The following is a 14,106-nucleotide window of genomic DNA, read 5'->3' as shown; positions in this document are numbered from 1 at the left end:
ACATTAAAAAATGCTTTCTCCGATAGTTTTGCAAAATTTATACAAATTTTGCAATTTTTTGGCAAAGTTAAATGCATCAATTTGATAAAGTTTGACAGCAAAATTATTGATGTGCTCTAGTCAAACATTAATTCATAATCTCACTCATTGTCTCATTGTATTGATCTAAAACACCCACAAATCAGGTTAACGAGGCTCTGTGTTTCTAGAAGGGTCAGGTGGGTTTAGGCTCCTCCCACTCTGGAGCCCCGTTTCCTCCCTCAGGGTGGTGAAGTGAGTACTAAGTGGCGAGGGCTGCTGGAAAGCCGGGTCCCTCAAAGACCACCTCATATAGCCAGTCTACCGGGGAGAGGCTCCTCCCACTGTCAAGAGGCTCCTCCCACACAGTCTAAATATCTAGTGTTCATCATGAAACTGCAATGGGCCGACCTAGACTGTAGCTCATTAATCACCAATACTGGATTAGTCATGAACAGAAGGATCATGGGAGTTTTCCTTTGTATCAAGCATCTAAACATTGCACGTCCTATGATGTGACGGTTTTGCATGTGCACACCTTCACTGTGATTGCAGAACATCCGTTACACACTCTGACTAAACAACCCTCCCATCTAAAAAAGGAATGTTTGCTTTGTCTCCTTATTTCCCTACTTCAGTTAAAATCAAGTTATTCCTATCAAGGATTGGTTCGTTTGATTGTGACAGCAGGACCAGTGGGAATAGAATCGCAGCGTGTGTGTTGATGTGTTGCAATGATGAGATGTTTAAAACAGGATATTTTGCAGGAAAATCAATTCAGAAACTGTATTTTTTTTAATTAAATACCTAAAATCAGCATATTATCACATTCCTGCTAACGGTATCTTTTCACATCAGCTTTCCCAGAGTTTCTCTGTAACACACACACAGACACACACACACACACACACGTAGGTTCTGATAGCATTTGAGAACGTGCTGTACAAGTTTGTTCTAGATATAGAAGTTTTAAAGTTTGTTCTAGATATGTGCGACTCTCGTCAAGACATTAGGTTTGGTCCTAAGACATTTATTGGTTTACGTGCATTTAGTTGTTTTTCTTAATGAATCATTCCAGGCGAAGTCATCGTCATTTCCAGTGCAGCTAATTTAACCGGTTCCTGCTCTAATATGATTCGATGGAATGACATATTTTTATGAGACGATAAAAAGTACGTCACATCATACGGATTTAGATTTATCAGCCACGGAGGTAAGCTGTTAATTATCAGGGTTTCCTGCGGTGTGTTATAACAGAGGCACGCTGCCTGACATGAGGAAGAGTGCCTCCGGTAATGTCGGGAGGAATTATTACACCTCTATGAATTATATTAGCCTAAATGTGAAGAGCTAGACAGGAAACAGGTGCAGAGAGAGAGGGAGGGAGGGTTATTAGCTGCCTGTTTATACCAGCGATCTCCAAACATTTCTCTTCTGAGAGATCATTTAATACCAAGTTGTACATCGCCAACAGCAGACATGATTTCCATCTTCATTTTACGCCCCTTAAATAACATTTCGGCTGTTATCCGACATAGGTGAAGGTATATTTTAGCATTTTAATTAGGAAGCTGCTGCGTTGGCTTTCTTCATCAGTGAGCTGAACAGGGACCGTTGGTGTTTTCAACTCCTTGACCAGCGAGGAAGTCCCATGAAAGGTCTGATGAGGAGGATTTGGTGAAATAACGCCACACTTTTACCGACTCACACACAAAGCATCCTTACCCATTTCATATGAAAATATGAGATATTTTGCCTGATATTGGCCTGCTTATATCCTGCACTCATCGTCAAATCTGGTGTGTCCTTGTTGTCTGCTAACCGTATCAGATCTGTGAATTTAATTGGATAGAATTTTGAACGGGTTTACGTCTTGTTGAACCCAGTTTTCTAATGTGTAACAGTGGACTCTGGCCAACGGGGCTGAATGCAGGTCTGCCAGCTGAAGTGATGTCAATGTCAGCAGTTAAGAATTAAAACTTAGCCCAGAGGAGTCTCAGTGATGTGGGGAGGCTGTCGAATTGTCCTAAAAAAAAAACTTGCCAGGGACTCAAGTGAAGCACAAAAGTAGCTCTGTGGCTTCGGACCGTCACAAGACATCAGAGTGGTCTCTGGTCTGGATCCTCTCTGTGTGCAGTTAGCATGTTGCCTCTGCGTCACCCTGCTCCGGGTGATCCGGTTCCCTCAGACAGTCAGGAGTCCTTCTTTATGATGCTGAATAAAGTGTTTAAGTACTAATACTAACACTGGTGATATAAATAGTTTTAATAATAATTAAACAAATATATTTATTAACTAGCAAATGGGAATTAACCTTCATATTATTTATAATAATTATAATAATTTGTAAGTAAATGTGAGAAGTGTGTAAGAGGGTATACTAACACCTGTGCAAAATAGAAGAGCTATAAGGATAATATAAACTTAATTTAACAAAAGTAAGACTGTCACACTATTTAGAATGATAAAAATAATAAGTAGAACAACATTCGGGTTTTTTTTGTGTGTCTTTATTTGGAAGTCGTGTTAGCGGAGAGTGAACTAGAAGTAACTCGTGAGCGTGTTGAGACACAATGGCAGAGTCTGCATAAACACTGGCAGCGATTCCTTTTGTGTGACTCTTTTATAAAACAAATAAACGGACGCACTGCATTCCAACCGAGAGAGTGTGTTTTTGTGTTTTTTTTTGTGTGTGTGTGTGTGTGTGTGTGTGTGTGTTGTTTCTGGTTGTCCTGACAGGGGAAGTGAGCAACCGTTTAGGGAGGGTTTTATTTTAACTGTGACAAGGTGGAGTCACCGTTCTGATAGTTGTGTAATCCCGCCGGCTGCTCCGTTTCTTCAGCACAACCGTGGAAGTCTGGCAGACTGGCGGCTTCTCGGCCTCTCGTAGCAAAACACCAGCATTTTCTCCTTCCAGCTCTTTTTTTAGGAGAACTGTAGCTGCAGAAACAGCAAACTTAACTAATTTAAGGAGGAACAACTCTGCACAGAAACCAGCGAACATGTATTTGTGCCTAATTTTAGGTACAGCCTTGAGAACCGAGAGAACAAAGACGTGTTTCTGTTCTTTTAATCTATCTTTTTTTTTTCCCTCCCAGTTTGGATATTGTGACTACAGCGCTGACGAGCTCCCACAATAGATTCATTCAACATTTATTTAGAAGTCGAGGAGCCGTCAAGGGCATGCCCTCATTTTTCACTGATGTTGTGAGCACAGTTTATAGAATTATGTATAAATACAGAATGAATACAGACACAGAAACACAGTTATAAATAGTTGCGTTCGAGAGAGAAGTCGTTTCTTATCGTGGATTTAAATTGATCTTTTAAATTGCAGTTTTCCAAATCTATTATCTGGTCAAAGAGTGACTATAGGACCAATTAAGACCTTTGCACATAAATATATTCAAATAAATCTTAGTGTTAGAGTTTGCCTACCAACATTTTCATACGGATTCAACAAATTAAAAACAAAATTTGACTTTTTTTCCTGACATATAATTAGCAAAGCCTGCTTAAACGTTTTGGGGAAAGGAACATGACCTTATTAGGCGTGGAATGATATAAAAATGTCATGTCATGGCACTTAGACATACGGTAATCACTTTACATTGTGCATCACAGATGAGACGCGCATCTTCTTTTAGTGGAAAAACAATAAAATAAGCTGTAATGAGCGTGGAGCACTGATTGGCTATGAGGAACTGGCTGTGTGACATCATCGGGGTGTTGGTGCAGCAGCACAGGGACATTTTCAAAGGGGGAAATGCTTGAAAGGCTCTCTGTGCTGCTGGATATAGTGCCACAAGAAAAAAGTAATACAAGAAAACTGATATTAATAATAAATATTAGTTGTTGTTGGTTTTTTTTGGGGGGGGGGGGCAATTTGTTCCAGTGAGAATAAAGCAGCTCTTTTCTGAGTGTAGTAAGTAACCTCAACAACAAGGCTCATCATTACAAAAAACAAACTAAATCTGGTATGATGTGAACCTTTTCACATTAAAACACCTATGTTCTAGATGTTATCTCAAATGTCTCCAGCAATGTTCAAAGTGGAGAAATCTGTCATTTTAATCAGGTTAACTGTGCTTTTTCCTTTTGGTCTCATGCGTCATAGCCTGTCTTAGATCTTTTTAAATAGATTTTAACCTGAAGAAGGATTTTTTAGCCGTCACACATTTGGATCTGAAGTTATCAGAGAAACGAGCTGAGCAAACGTTTGCCTCCGCTCGGCTCGCAGGACTTCCTGCAGCAGCCGAACAGCGTCGGAGGAACTGAGATTTTTTTACTGCTTTATTTGCCGCTTTATTCTGTTTTAATCAGCCGGTCTGTTTGTTTCGGAGAGGAAAGGACCCCCTGTGGAGGAACACTGAAGGAATCCTTAAAAAAACACCAACTCCCATGATCCCACATGGCTTCATGTCGTCACCAAACTCGTCTGTTGTTGTTGTTTTTGATTGAGGTGCATTTAACTTTGCTCTGATATGATGTTGACACGTATATCTGAAACCTTTTCTGTCACAGTTTGGTTTCCAGAGTATATTTGTGGATCTGAGCGTCTCTTCTAGTGAGTCAGCCTATAGACACTTGGCTTCTTTCTACATAGTATGTCACAACGTGAGCATATTTTGCACATTTTGTCATGCAGAAAAGCTTCTTGTGGGGAGGTATGAATGTTTTTTTCCTGAGCTGAAAAACAATTTTTTTTCTCCCCCCTTTTGCACTTCTGCTCCTCAACGGTATTCAGACTATTAAGAATGCATTAGTGTTTCTGTGACAACCAGGAAGAAACAGAACAAGGCTTTTCCTGGGAGGGAATGCGGTAAAGGGTCAGTTTACGATTGGCTCTCAACTTGACTGAACTGGAAACCATTGTGGACCCGGACTGGAAGTCGAGTCTCCAGCTGCAGCATAAATCTAGAGCGTGCCGTTGAATGTTATGAAGCCTTGATCCTTTTTGAAGAGATATGATCTTGGCTGGCCGTCTGAGCGTGCACGCCACAAGAATTTCATGATGATAATGCACTTTTTCACACATTTCACTTTATTGCTGCTCATATGGAGCTTTTGTTTTTTACCGAATGAACTGGTGAAATACTAAATAATTAAAATGTGTGACCATATTGTGTGAAATTAACGCTCGATACCATGTAGCTTTTTTTTTAAAGACGAAGAGAAGAATTTGAAAATGTCAACGACGGCAACTTAAGGATCGTAACGAACCAAAACTCCTCAAACAATGGCTAATGTTTAAACCAAATCTTAAAATTTAAAGTGGATTTGGAGATATGATTATCTTAAAAACTTAAAAAGGATAAATACAAATGTATTTCCAAAGCTGTGGGTTCTAGCATTTCTTCCATCTCGCCTTACAAACCAAAACCCTCAAGATTTGCTTTTACTCTTTGAATATGACGACCGGATGATCACATGCAAACGAGATGAATGCGCTCTGTGGATTTAGATTACTTCACTACTGAACTTTTGCTTAACCGTGTAATTAATATAGTTTAGACTTTTTTTAAAATGTATTCAATACTCTTGGGGCTCTTCAGGAAGTGGAAAACCTGATCCAGTTTATTGGTACTCTAAGTGGGATAAATCCCAGAAACCCCTGCTGCCGTCGAGCTTTAGCAAAGTCACAATAGTTACAACACTGACCACAGTTGACGTTTCACCTCGGATGCATGTAATCCTCTCTCACCACAGTGACTAATTTCCATTTGCAACAAACTATTTTCTGTGGTTAAAAGTGGGCAAAAATAAAATAGAGAAAAGCAGATAAATACTTAAGTTGTCCCGTAAACACGATGAGACTCGACGGTCGGCCGTATTAAACGCTGGTAGACGTTTCTGTGGGTTCAACCAAGGACACCGTGTTTATAGTGTCGGCACCAAAACCCACTCAACATCCCATGATGATAATAATAATAATTATAATTATAATTATTTATTAATTATTTATGGGTGACTTTCAGGATACTCAAGGACACCTTACATGTAGAAACAAAATAATAAAATAGGATAAATATGATTTAAAAAAAAAACAGAAAACAGGTTTTCTCTGGTCTCTACACCTATAAACTGGTCCTCCCCTGAGCGTGTCAACTCCCAGGATGAGGAAAACAAGCGACTCCTGCATGGTCTCTGCAGCCCACCCACTAGTAAAAACGGAGCTCTTACAGGCTGTTCAGATTCAGCTCCTGTTGTTACGTAACAAAAGGAGTCATTTGTATAGGCCAACCTCCTCTGCTCGATGATAGGAGATATCCGAGAGGGGGCGTTTCACAACACAGTGGGGAGAGCCACAACTTACCGGTTGTGGCACTGGGTGATCCGGCTGGTGCTCCAGGGGGCGCGTGTCCAACAGAACGCCGTGCACGACGAGTCTGGTCTCTTGCGTTTAATTATTAATGACAATCTGCCGGCTACAGTTCGTGTTAGCTTATATGTGTGTGCTAACCACTTCATATCGGACTGCTTCAGTAACGAGGGTCAGTACAAAGCTGGCTTTGCCTCCACACTGACCCTCGTAAAAGGATCTGCTCCAACCATGCGGACCCAGCAACTTCACCTGAGCCACATAGGCGAGCCATAGCGATGCATCCACCGTAAAAATTGGCGCATGCTGCTGCTAGTGTAAGCGTCACCGTCACCGTCTCCCAACTTTTAGACAGCTGAAATTCAGGACCATGGATGGGTTTAGGGCAATGCATGTCGAAAACTGTTGTTGGACCTCTGACAGCTTTGTGGAATTGAGGAAAAACAGTATAATATTGGATCATTAAAGCAAAAAAAAGGAGGGCAAATTTGCAGATAAGCCTCGAGACTAAAAATAAAAAGCGGTGCACTTCTGGGACAACTAGGTCGATTCCTCGACGTAGAAGTGGTGCAGGTCCGACCCAAATACCTTCCTCGGGCCTCCGCAGCTTCAGGGAGGAATATCCAAAGCCTCGACTGCACAATCGACTACACGTTACGGAAACTGCGTCAGTGAAAAGGCCCCCGACGGACTCACAACCTTTAATGCAACATAATGCACACCGTCACACATGCACGGATAGGAAAGGGCCCTATGAAATCCATTTAAATTTTTTCCAGATTCTGTTTTTTCCCCAAATTCCGTGTGTGTTTACTTTCTAATGTGAGATGAGGACAAACATGGGATTTCAAGGAATCTCCTTTTTATCATTATTTTATTTACTTATTAATAAATAAATCAATAAATGGGCTGTAGCTTATGGTGACATATAAAATAAAACACCTGGCTTTGTTGAGACCTGATAGTTTCAGCACCCGGGACAGCGCTCACATCCTCTACACACAACAAACGGGTTATTATGAGGATAATTCAGTTTGATGCATAATGAACAATGTGAGACAGCTATTCCTTTTTTGGGTGGGTAATGTGTATTTACGAATAAAAAAACCCCAAAAGATGGATTTGAATCGGAAGGGAAACTTATTTTGACGTTGATTATCATGGCAACAATCTAAACATTGAAGAGATTTAGATGTGTGCAGATAAAGAATAATAAAAGATTGTTCTTCACTGTATTTAAACCTTGTTTTCCCGTCTTTATCTTAAACTAAGCTTCATACTGTTTTTGCGTACAGACACAGTGGTATCAATCTTCTCCTCTAACTCTTGGCAAGAAACCCTATAAATCTATCATAATGTCAAACTACTATTTTCGCTTTTTCTACCAAATCACCTTGAAGTCTTCTGGACAAATATTGCTGTAATATTGACTTATTTTTGATATAGACACAGATATTAAGATTTGTGTGAATGATTTGAGCATTAATGACAGTTATGATTATCCTTATGTCTGTTTTTGAGGTGATTTGATGGCGATTATGGCCTGTGGGCGTTTATATATAATACGTTTATAATTTGAGGCTCGGGATCAAATGGAAGTAGTGCGTTTTCTCTTGTCGGCAGCGAGAATATTTATCTCCACGATTCAGTCGATTTATCCTCTTTAGGAAATGTCTGTTCTCCTGTTTGTGTTAGAACTAGCATGACTTTGCATACTTTTTACGAGCGCTGTTGTTCTTAGTTTGACCCTGCAGCTTCGACTCCCACCGTATTATTTCCTAACCTCCGCCACTCTCCACCCCTCTCTGCAGCTTCTGCACCAGTCAGCAGCAGCAGCGTGAGTAGACGCCGTGCCCCCGCCTCGGTGACTCCCCTTTCGTGGGAGAAACGCAGCTTCGCCGCCATGTCGAGCATCACCATCGACCCCGAGCTCAAGCCCGGGGAGTTCGTCATCAAGAGTCTGTTTGCAGAGTTTGCCGTGCTGGCCGAGAAGAAGATCGAGATGGTGATGGCTGAGCCGCTGGTGAGTCCACAGGGTGGGGGGAGGGAGGGGGGGCGGAGGGGTGGGGGGGGAGTGAAAGAGACTGTCAAGAAACACAGGAAATGAAACATGTGATGTGATACACGCTGCTGAGATAACCTCCGCTGTGTTGCAACTAAACCGCCTTCAGCCACTTTAGGAAAAGCTGGAAGATGTGTGAGAAACAGGAGAGTCAAATTACTTCTAATATCTACTGCACGGTGCTGGAAAAACACTGACATTGCAAGTTTTTTTTACTGTGATGTGAAAAAAATGCAGCAAGTTTCACCCATTTTGTACATTTTAAAAGGTAAATGCGTCCAACTGATGCACTTTTCTGGAAATTCAATCTATAAACAATTGAGTGGGGAGAGGCTCCTCCCACTGGGGAGAGGCCCCTCCAACACAGACTCGAAATATCTTCCTCATGAAACTGTGACTGTAGGTCATTGATCACTAATACTGGATTAGTGATGGACATGAGAATGATGGGAGTTTTCCTTTTGTATCAAGCAGCAGAAGAGTCGTGTTTGACCTAATTTACCAACATCACACATCCTGTGATGTCAATATTGCTCATGTGCACATTGCAATGTCGATGCTGAAACGATATGTCGTGCAGCCCTTCCTTATTAGAAGCCTTAAAGTTGAGACGAAATCAGCAATTTTTTTTTTAACCCTTTTTAGATCATATGATGCACCTGTTTAACAATATATGCCGTCACAAATACATCATCGCACGTAAGACTCTTAAAAATGACGTTTCAGCTCGACTTTAAATGTAAAAAAAAATCTACCATCAGCACAGCCCTGGCTGCTGACTCGGCACCAGGTCTCCTGCTTGACTGACCGCAACCTGCTATTGTGCAATACAACCGTGCTGGGTTATTATCACACTTATTCTGACTCTCTCTCTCTTTCTCAGGAGAAGCCTCTGTCTCGATCCCTCCAGAGAGGAGAAGATGGACAATTTGACCAGGTCAGTACCACCGTCATGTGCAAAAAAACATGCCGGTGCATGAATGACCAACAACACCTCCTGTGTGCGTGTGCAATATTATGAATCCCCCCGGCTCCACCCACTCAATGTGGCCCGTCCGTCCCTCGACTGTAGCCGCTGCAGAACTCCATACAATAGGCCCGCCTTGCTGCAGAATGCATTGTTCAGCAACAACACAAAGCCCGGACGAGGGATACGGCGCTATAGATCCAGCTGTCCCCATTGTGAGTGAGGGGAGGGGAGGGGGGGCGGGGATGGGTATAGAGAGCGCAAAAGTGAGAGTGTAGAAACCGCTGTGTCATCCTCGGCAGTAAATCAGCGTCAGGTGCTGGAGTGTATCGGCCCCGCCGCCATAAGGGCAGAGGCAGCGGTTGCATAACTCTCCTGCCTTCGCATCCATCATCCACCTCCCTCATCATGCTGCACCGGCGAGCACACACACACACACACACACACACACACACACACACACACTCTTAAATACTTTATGCATACTGACCAACTGCTTTCATGTTTTTATGTATCGTCTGGACTTTTCAATGTAGTCTTGAGTTCCTAAAGATTTCTGATTTTCTTTACTTTTACATTTTACTGATCTGTCACACAGCTACTTTACAGCAACGTACAGATCATTGCGAGGCGATTTCCCGCCATATTCATGGCAAGAAGACCCTTCAATGCGCCACAATCGCCGCCGTTTATACTGAACAGTGTCTCCTTTCACACAAACGGCCCGAATTGAAGAACCAGAGAGAGTGACGTGTACACACCGGGGTCGGTGGTAGTGTGAAGTATTGAATAGGAGTTGTAAATATGATCACCCCTAGCACACCAAAACAACGATGAAAGGTGAACTGAGAGTTGAGTTTCTTTGCTAGTTACTTAGTGCACATTTACATGACTACTCAAGATCCTGTGCATCGTAATGTGAAGCTTCTTCTGAGCTTTTTTAAATCCTCCTGGTGGCGGGTCTCCCCGTTCACACTGAGGTGGTGTCTCCTGGTTTCTCCTCTGAAACGACCTATACTGATGAAAATGAGCAGGTTATAATAATAATGTTTTCATGTTGCTGTTTTTGCAGTTAATAAGCTCTATGAGCTCAATAGCAGAACACTGTTTGCCCTCCCTACTGCGCACGCTGTTCGACTGGTACCGACGGCAGAGCGGCACTGAAGACGAGTCGTACGAGTACAGACCTCGCTCGAGTACCAAGTCCAAAGGGTGAGAGATGCTACTCTTCTGTTTCCTTCTTCCTCACGAACAAATCACTTGTAAGTGATTGTGATTTGTATTATTTCTCTCTTCACAGAGACGAGCAGCACCGGGACAAAGATTACCTTCTGGAACGGAGGGACTTAGCCATAGATTTCATTTTTTGTTTAGTTTCAGTGGAAGTTCTCAAACAGGTGAGTAACCTCGACACTCTACCACACTTTTTATGCTGCCTATAAAAAAAATATCTTTGCCTGTTGTATTTGCTGGTTGTCGGTTGGCTGCTGATTGTTTACACACAGAAGGGGAAAGGCAGAGCACCTGTTCGACCCAATAAACACCTTTTATAGATTGTAAACGTACATCAGTTTGGCAACAAAGGACGGCAGAGTGAGATGGAGAATAAAACCGAAACACACTGAGTTTGGGATTAATTAGTGACCGTGTTAACTGGTGTCTCTGAGCTGAATAAACAGAACATGTACATGTAGGCGTCCTCGTGAAAGCCTTTTCTACTGTTTTAAATACATCCATGTTTAATATCCATGCAAACCATCAAGTTACTACGAGCAATGACGGACGCGTTCAGCTGAAAGTCACCAGTTAACATGGTCGCTCGTTGAGCTGAAACACCCGTTGCTCTTAATCTTTGTGTTTCTGAAATCTGTAGAACTTTAGTTGCTGTTGGAACATCGTTTCTGACGACCAAACGTGTAACAACCAGACATTTGAACTCTTCATTTAGCTGCGAAAAAATGGCACTCCTGTTTCCAACGTGCGTTTGCATATTTGTGATGCTGTGTGCCATAAAAAAAAAAGTCCATATTTACAGGAATTACACATCTGAGTATCTAGCAAGTGGCTGTGTTTATATGCACTACTGCACCATAGACGTCTCACTAGAAAGAGTTCCGGGTCCAAACCGGAGGTCTAGTCTAATTTGTGTGACCAACAACCAATCAAAGCTGAACCAAAAACACACAGGATTCAGGATTTGGGGCAACTGCTTGTAATTCGGGACGTCTGGTCGCTGTAGTTGAAGTCTTTGTGCATCTTTTTTATTGCCACCCATTATTCAAATGATCTGCCAGTGCAGCTTTCACCACTGATGTTTGTTTTTTAATTTGCAGACTAAAAGAGATGCGTTGTTTAATGGCTGGTAGTATTCGTATCAACTTATCCTCGGTGGTACAGAAATCAGCTACTTGTTAGTGAGGTATTTGAAAGTAAATGAACACAACGACAGCAGACCAACGGCCTGCGTTTCTCTCTCTGCGTGGATGAAACGGTCTGAACTGGAAGAGAATCCCTGGAGTCCAGGGCCAAGTCGTCCTTGGCTTTCCTCCCATGTGGGGGTGGGGGGCAATGAATGGGAGCAGGGAGGAAGAATGAAGGCTATCGATGCCTCTAATAGGCCACTGATTCCATGTTTACGTCACAGATTCCTCTTCATCCTGTGCCAGACGTTCTTGTACACGAAGTCCTGAACCTGGCATTCAAGCACTTTAAACACAAAGAGGGGTAAGTAAACGGTGACGCAGATGAATTAAAACAAATCAAAAACAGTAAAAACAGGATCATTTCCATGTGTGTTGTTGTAATACTACTTTCAGCCACACAAGGCTGAAGTGCACCATGACGCCGTGTTCTCAATAAGAATAAAAAGCATTCATGTTTTCTTCCAGGTGTGTTTTAGTTTACATAACTTGCTAAAATACAATATATGTGCCTTTGTGTTCCAAGCGGGGCAGTTCAGCCTCTTGTGGCTGAAAAGATTATTACAACAACAAACGCATGATCCTGACGGGGGAAAAAAACATGCCAAAACCTTTTTTCCCACCCGTTTCAAGGATGACAAACATCTTCTTGAGTCATAAACAAAAGACAGAACTATTTGGATCAAACTTAGAAACTGGATCACCAGGACTTTTTTCTTCTTTTTCCTCACTTGCCTTTAAGGGCTTCGCTAATTATCTTCCACTACAGATATGTCCATTTGTTTAAGACGTGTTGATATATATAAATCAATATTTTGTGCAGTATAAACATCTCGTACATCCCTATTTTCATATTCCGCAATAACGTGAACTCAAGCATTCAGTATGTCCACGATTTATTTTTTAACCTATATATTTTATCTTAACTGTTATCTACTTAGTTGTATTTCCTTCTTTTGTTCTCTGCTGTTGTAACACAGTACATGCTGCTGCCGCGGCGGGACTAATAAAGGATTATTTTATCTTATCTCATGCTTCAATTGACAGGTACTCTGGCCCGAACACTGGCAACGTGCACATCATCGCAGACCTGTACGCCGAGGTCATTGGAGTCCTCACACAGTCAAAGTAAGGGGGATGAACTGGGCCCACTCAATGGACACATGTATGCATAAATATATATATATATATATTTATATATATCTTGTGTGTGTGTGTACGCGCTCAGGTTTCAGGCGGTGAGGAAGAAGTTCATCACAGAACTGAAGGAGCTCCGGCAGAAAGAGCAGAGTCCCTACGTGGTCCAGAGCGTCATCAGCCTCATCATGGCATGAAGTTCTTCCGGGTCAAGATGTATCCTGTGGAGGACTTCGAGGCTTCTTTTCAGTTCATGCAGGTAAAATCATAGTTTATTTATGAGTATCTGCCAAAAGTAAACAGGGCTGATATGAGCTGAATAACACCAGACAGTTTGTTTTTTTACTGCACCGCTTTGTTCAAACTCAGCATCTCTCCATAGCAATATGGCTCATAAACGCTCGATGAGTAACGATCAAAGGTGAGCTTTTCCAACAAGCGAGTGTGTGTGTGTGTTGTGTTTCTGTTTTTTTTTTTATTAATCATAAATCAAAAACATAAAACCACACACTCGCTGTCTCTTAAAGGGACAGTTCACCCCAAAAATAAAACCCCACGTTCTCCCTCGTTGACTTCTCTCCAATATGATGTCATGACCCGGTTACTTAAGATAATCCACAAACCGTTTGTTGTGAGCTGTTTCATGGAGGAACTATTTCCTTTCTACTGTACTACACCCACCAAACGAGAGGACACATACATCTGTATGATACTACTATCTCACCGAGCACCAGATAACAGATTGTATTGATTTTGGAGGTCAAACTTCCTTTTAAAGAGTTCAGGAGAAACAGAGTACCCACTGTATTTATTTGTATTACTTTTTTTTGTGCAAAAGCAAAAACAAACGGTTATGATTTAACAGATAGGATGCATACAACAATACAAATAAAAAAACACGTGACACAATGTGAAACAAAACAGCTTAATAGCTTGTTTCATTTATGAGGGGAAAGAATAAAACGAGTGAAAACAAAACAGACCAACAAATAGAAAAGAGAGAGAAAGAAAAAAAAAACATTTTATGCGAGAAATAAGCTATGGAGTTGCTGAATCTGTCTTCATTAGATCGTCAACGGTCAGTTTAAAAGATTTTCGAGAGCTTGCGGGGAGGCGGTGCCCCGTCTCTCGAAATTCGCTGCAAATTTTACACATTTGTCATATTTTTTCACCCCTTGCA

General features: G+C 41.7%; 1 protein-coding gene across 1 annotated transcript in view; it reads left to right on the top strand.

The window, feature by feature from the left end:
• The window catches only part of fryl (furry homolog, like), a 59,328-nt gene that overhangs the window by 7,951 nt on the left and 37,271 nt on the right, over positions 1-14,106 (top strand). The window contains 8 exon segments of the mRNA XM_084011081.1: positions 8,152-8,363; positions 9,286-9,339; positions 10,442-10,581; positions 10,670-10,766; positions 12,014-12,093; positions 12,837-12,917; positions 13,018-13,112; positions 13,115-13,185. Of these exon segments, the coding sequence (XP_083867207.1) occupies positions 8,152-8,363; positions 9,286-9,339; positions 10,442-10,581; positions 10,670-10,766; positions 12,014-12,093; positions 12,837-12,917; positions 13,018-13,112; positions 13,115-13,185 (830 nt within the window).

This window comes from Eutrigla gurnardus (genome assembly GCF_963514095.1).
Source record: "Eutrigla gurnardus genome assembly, chromosome: 6".
NCBI lineage: Eukaryota > Metazoa > Chordata > Actinopteri > Perciformes > Triglidae > Eutrigla > Eutrigla gurnardus.
Note: the sequence above shows the minus strand (reverse complement) of the source record. Positions and strands in the feature narration are given on the sequence as shown.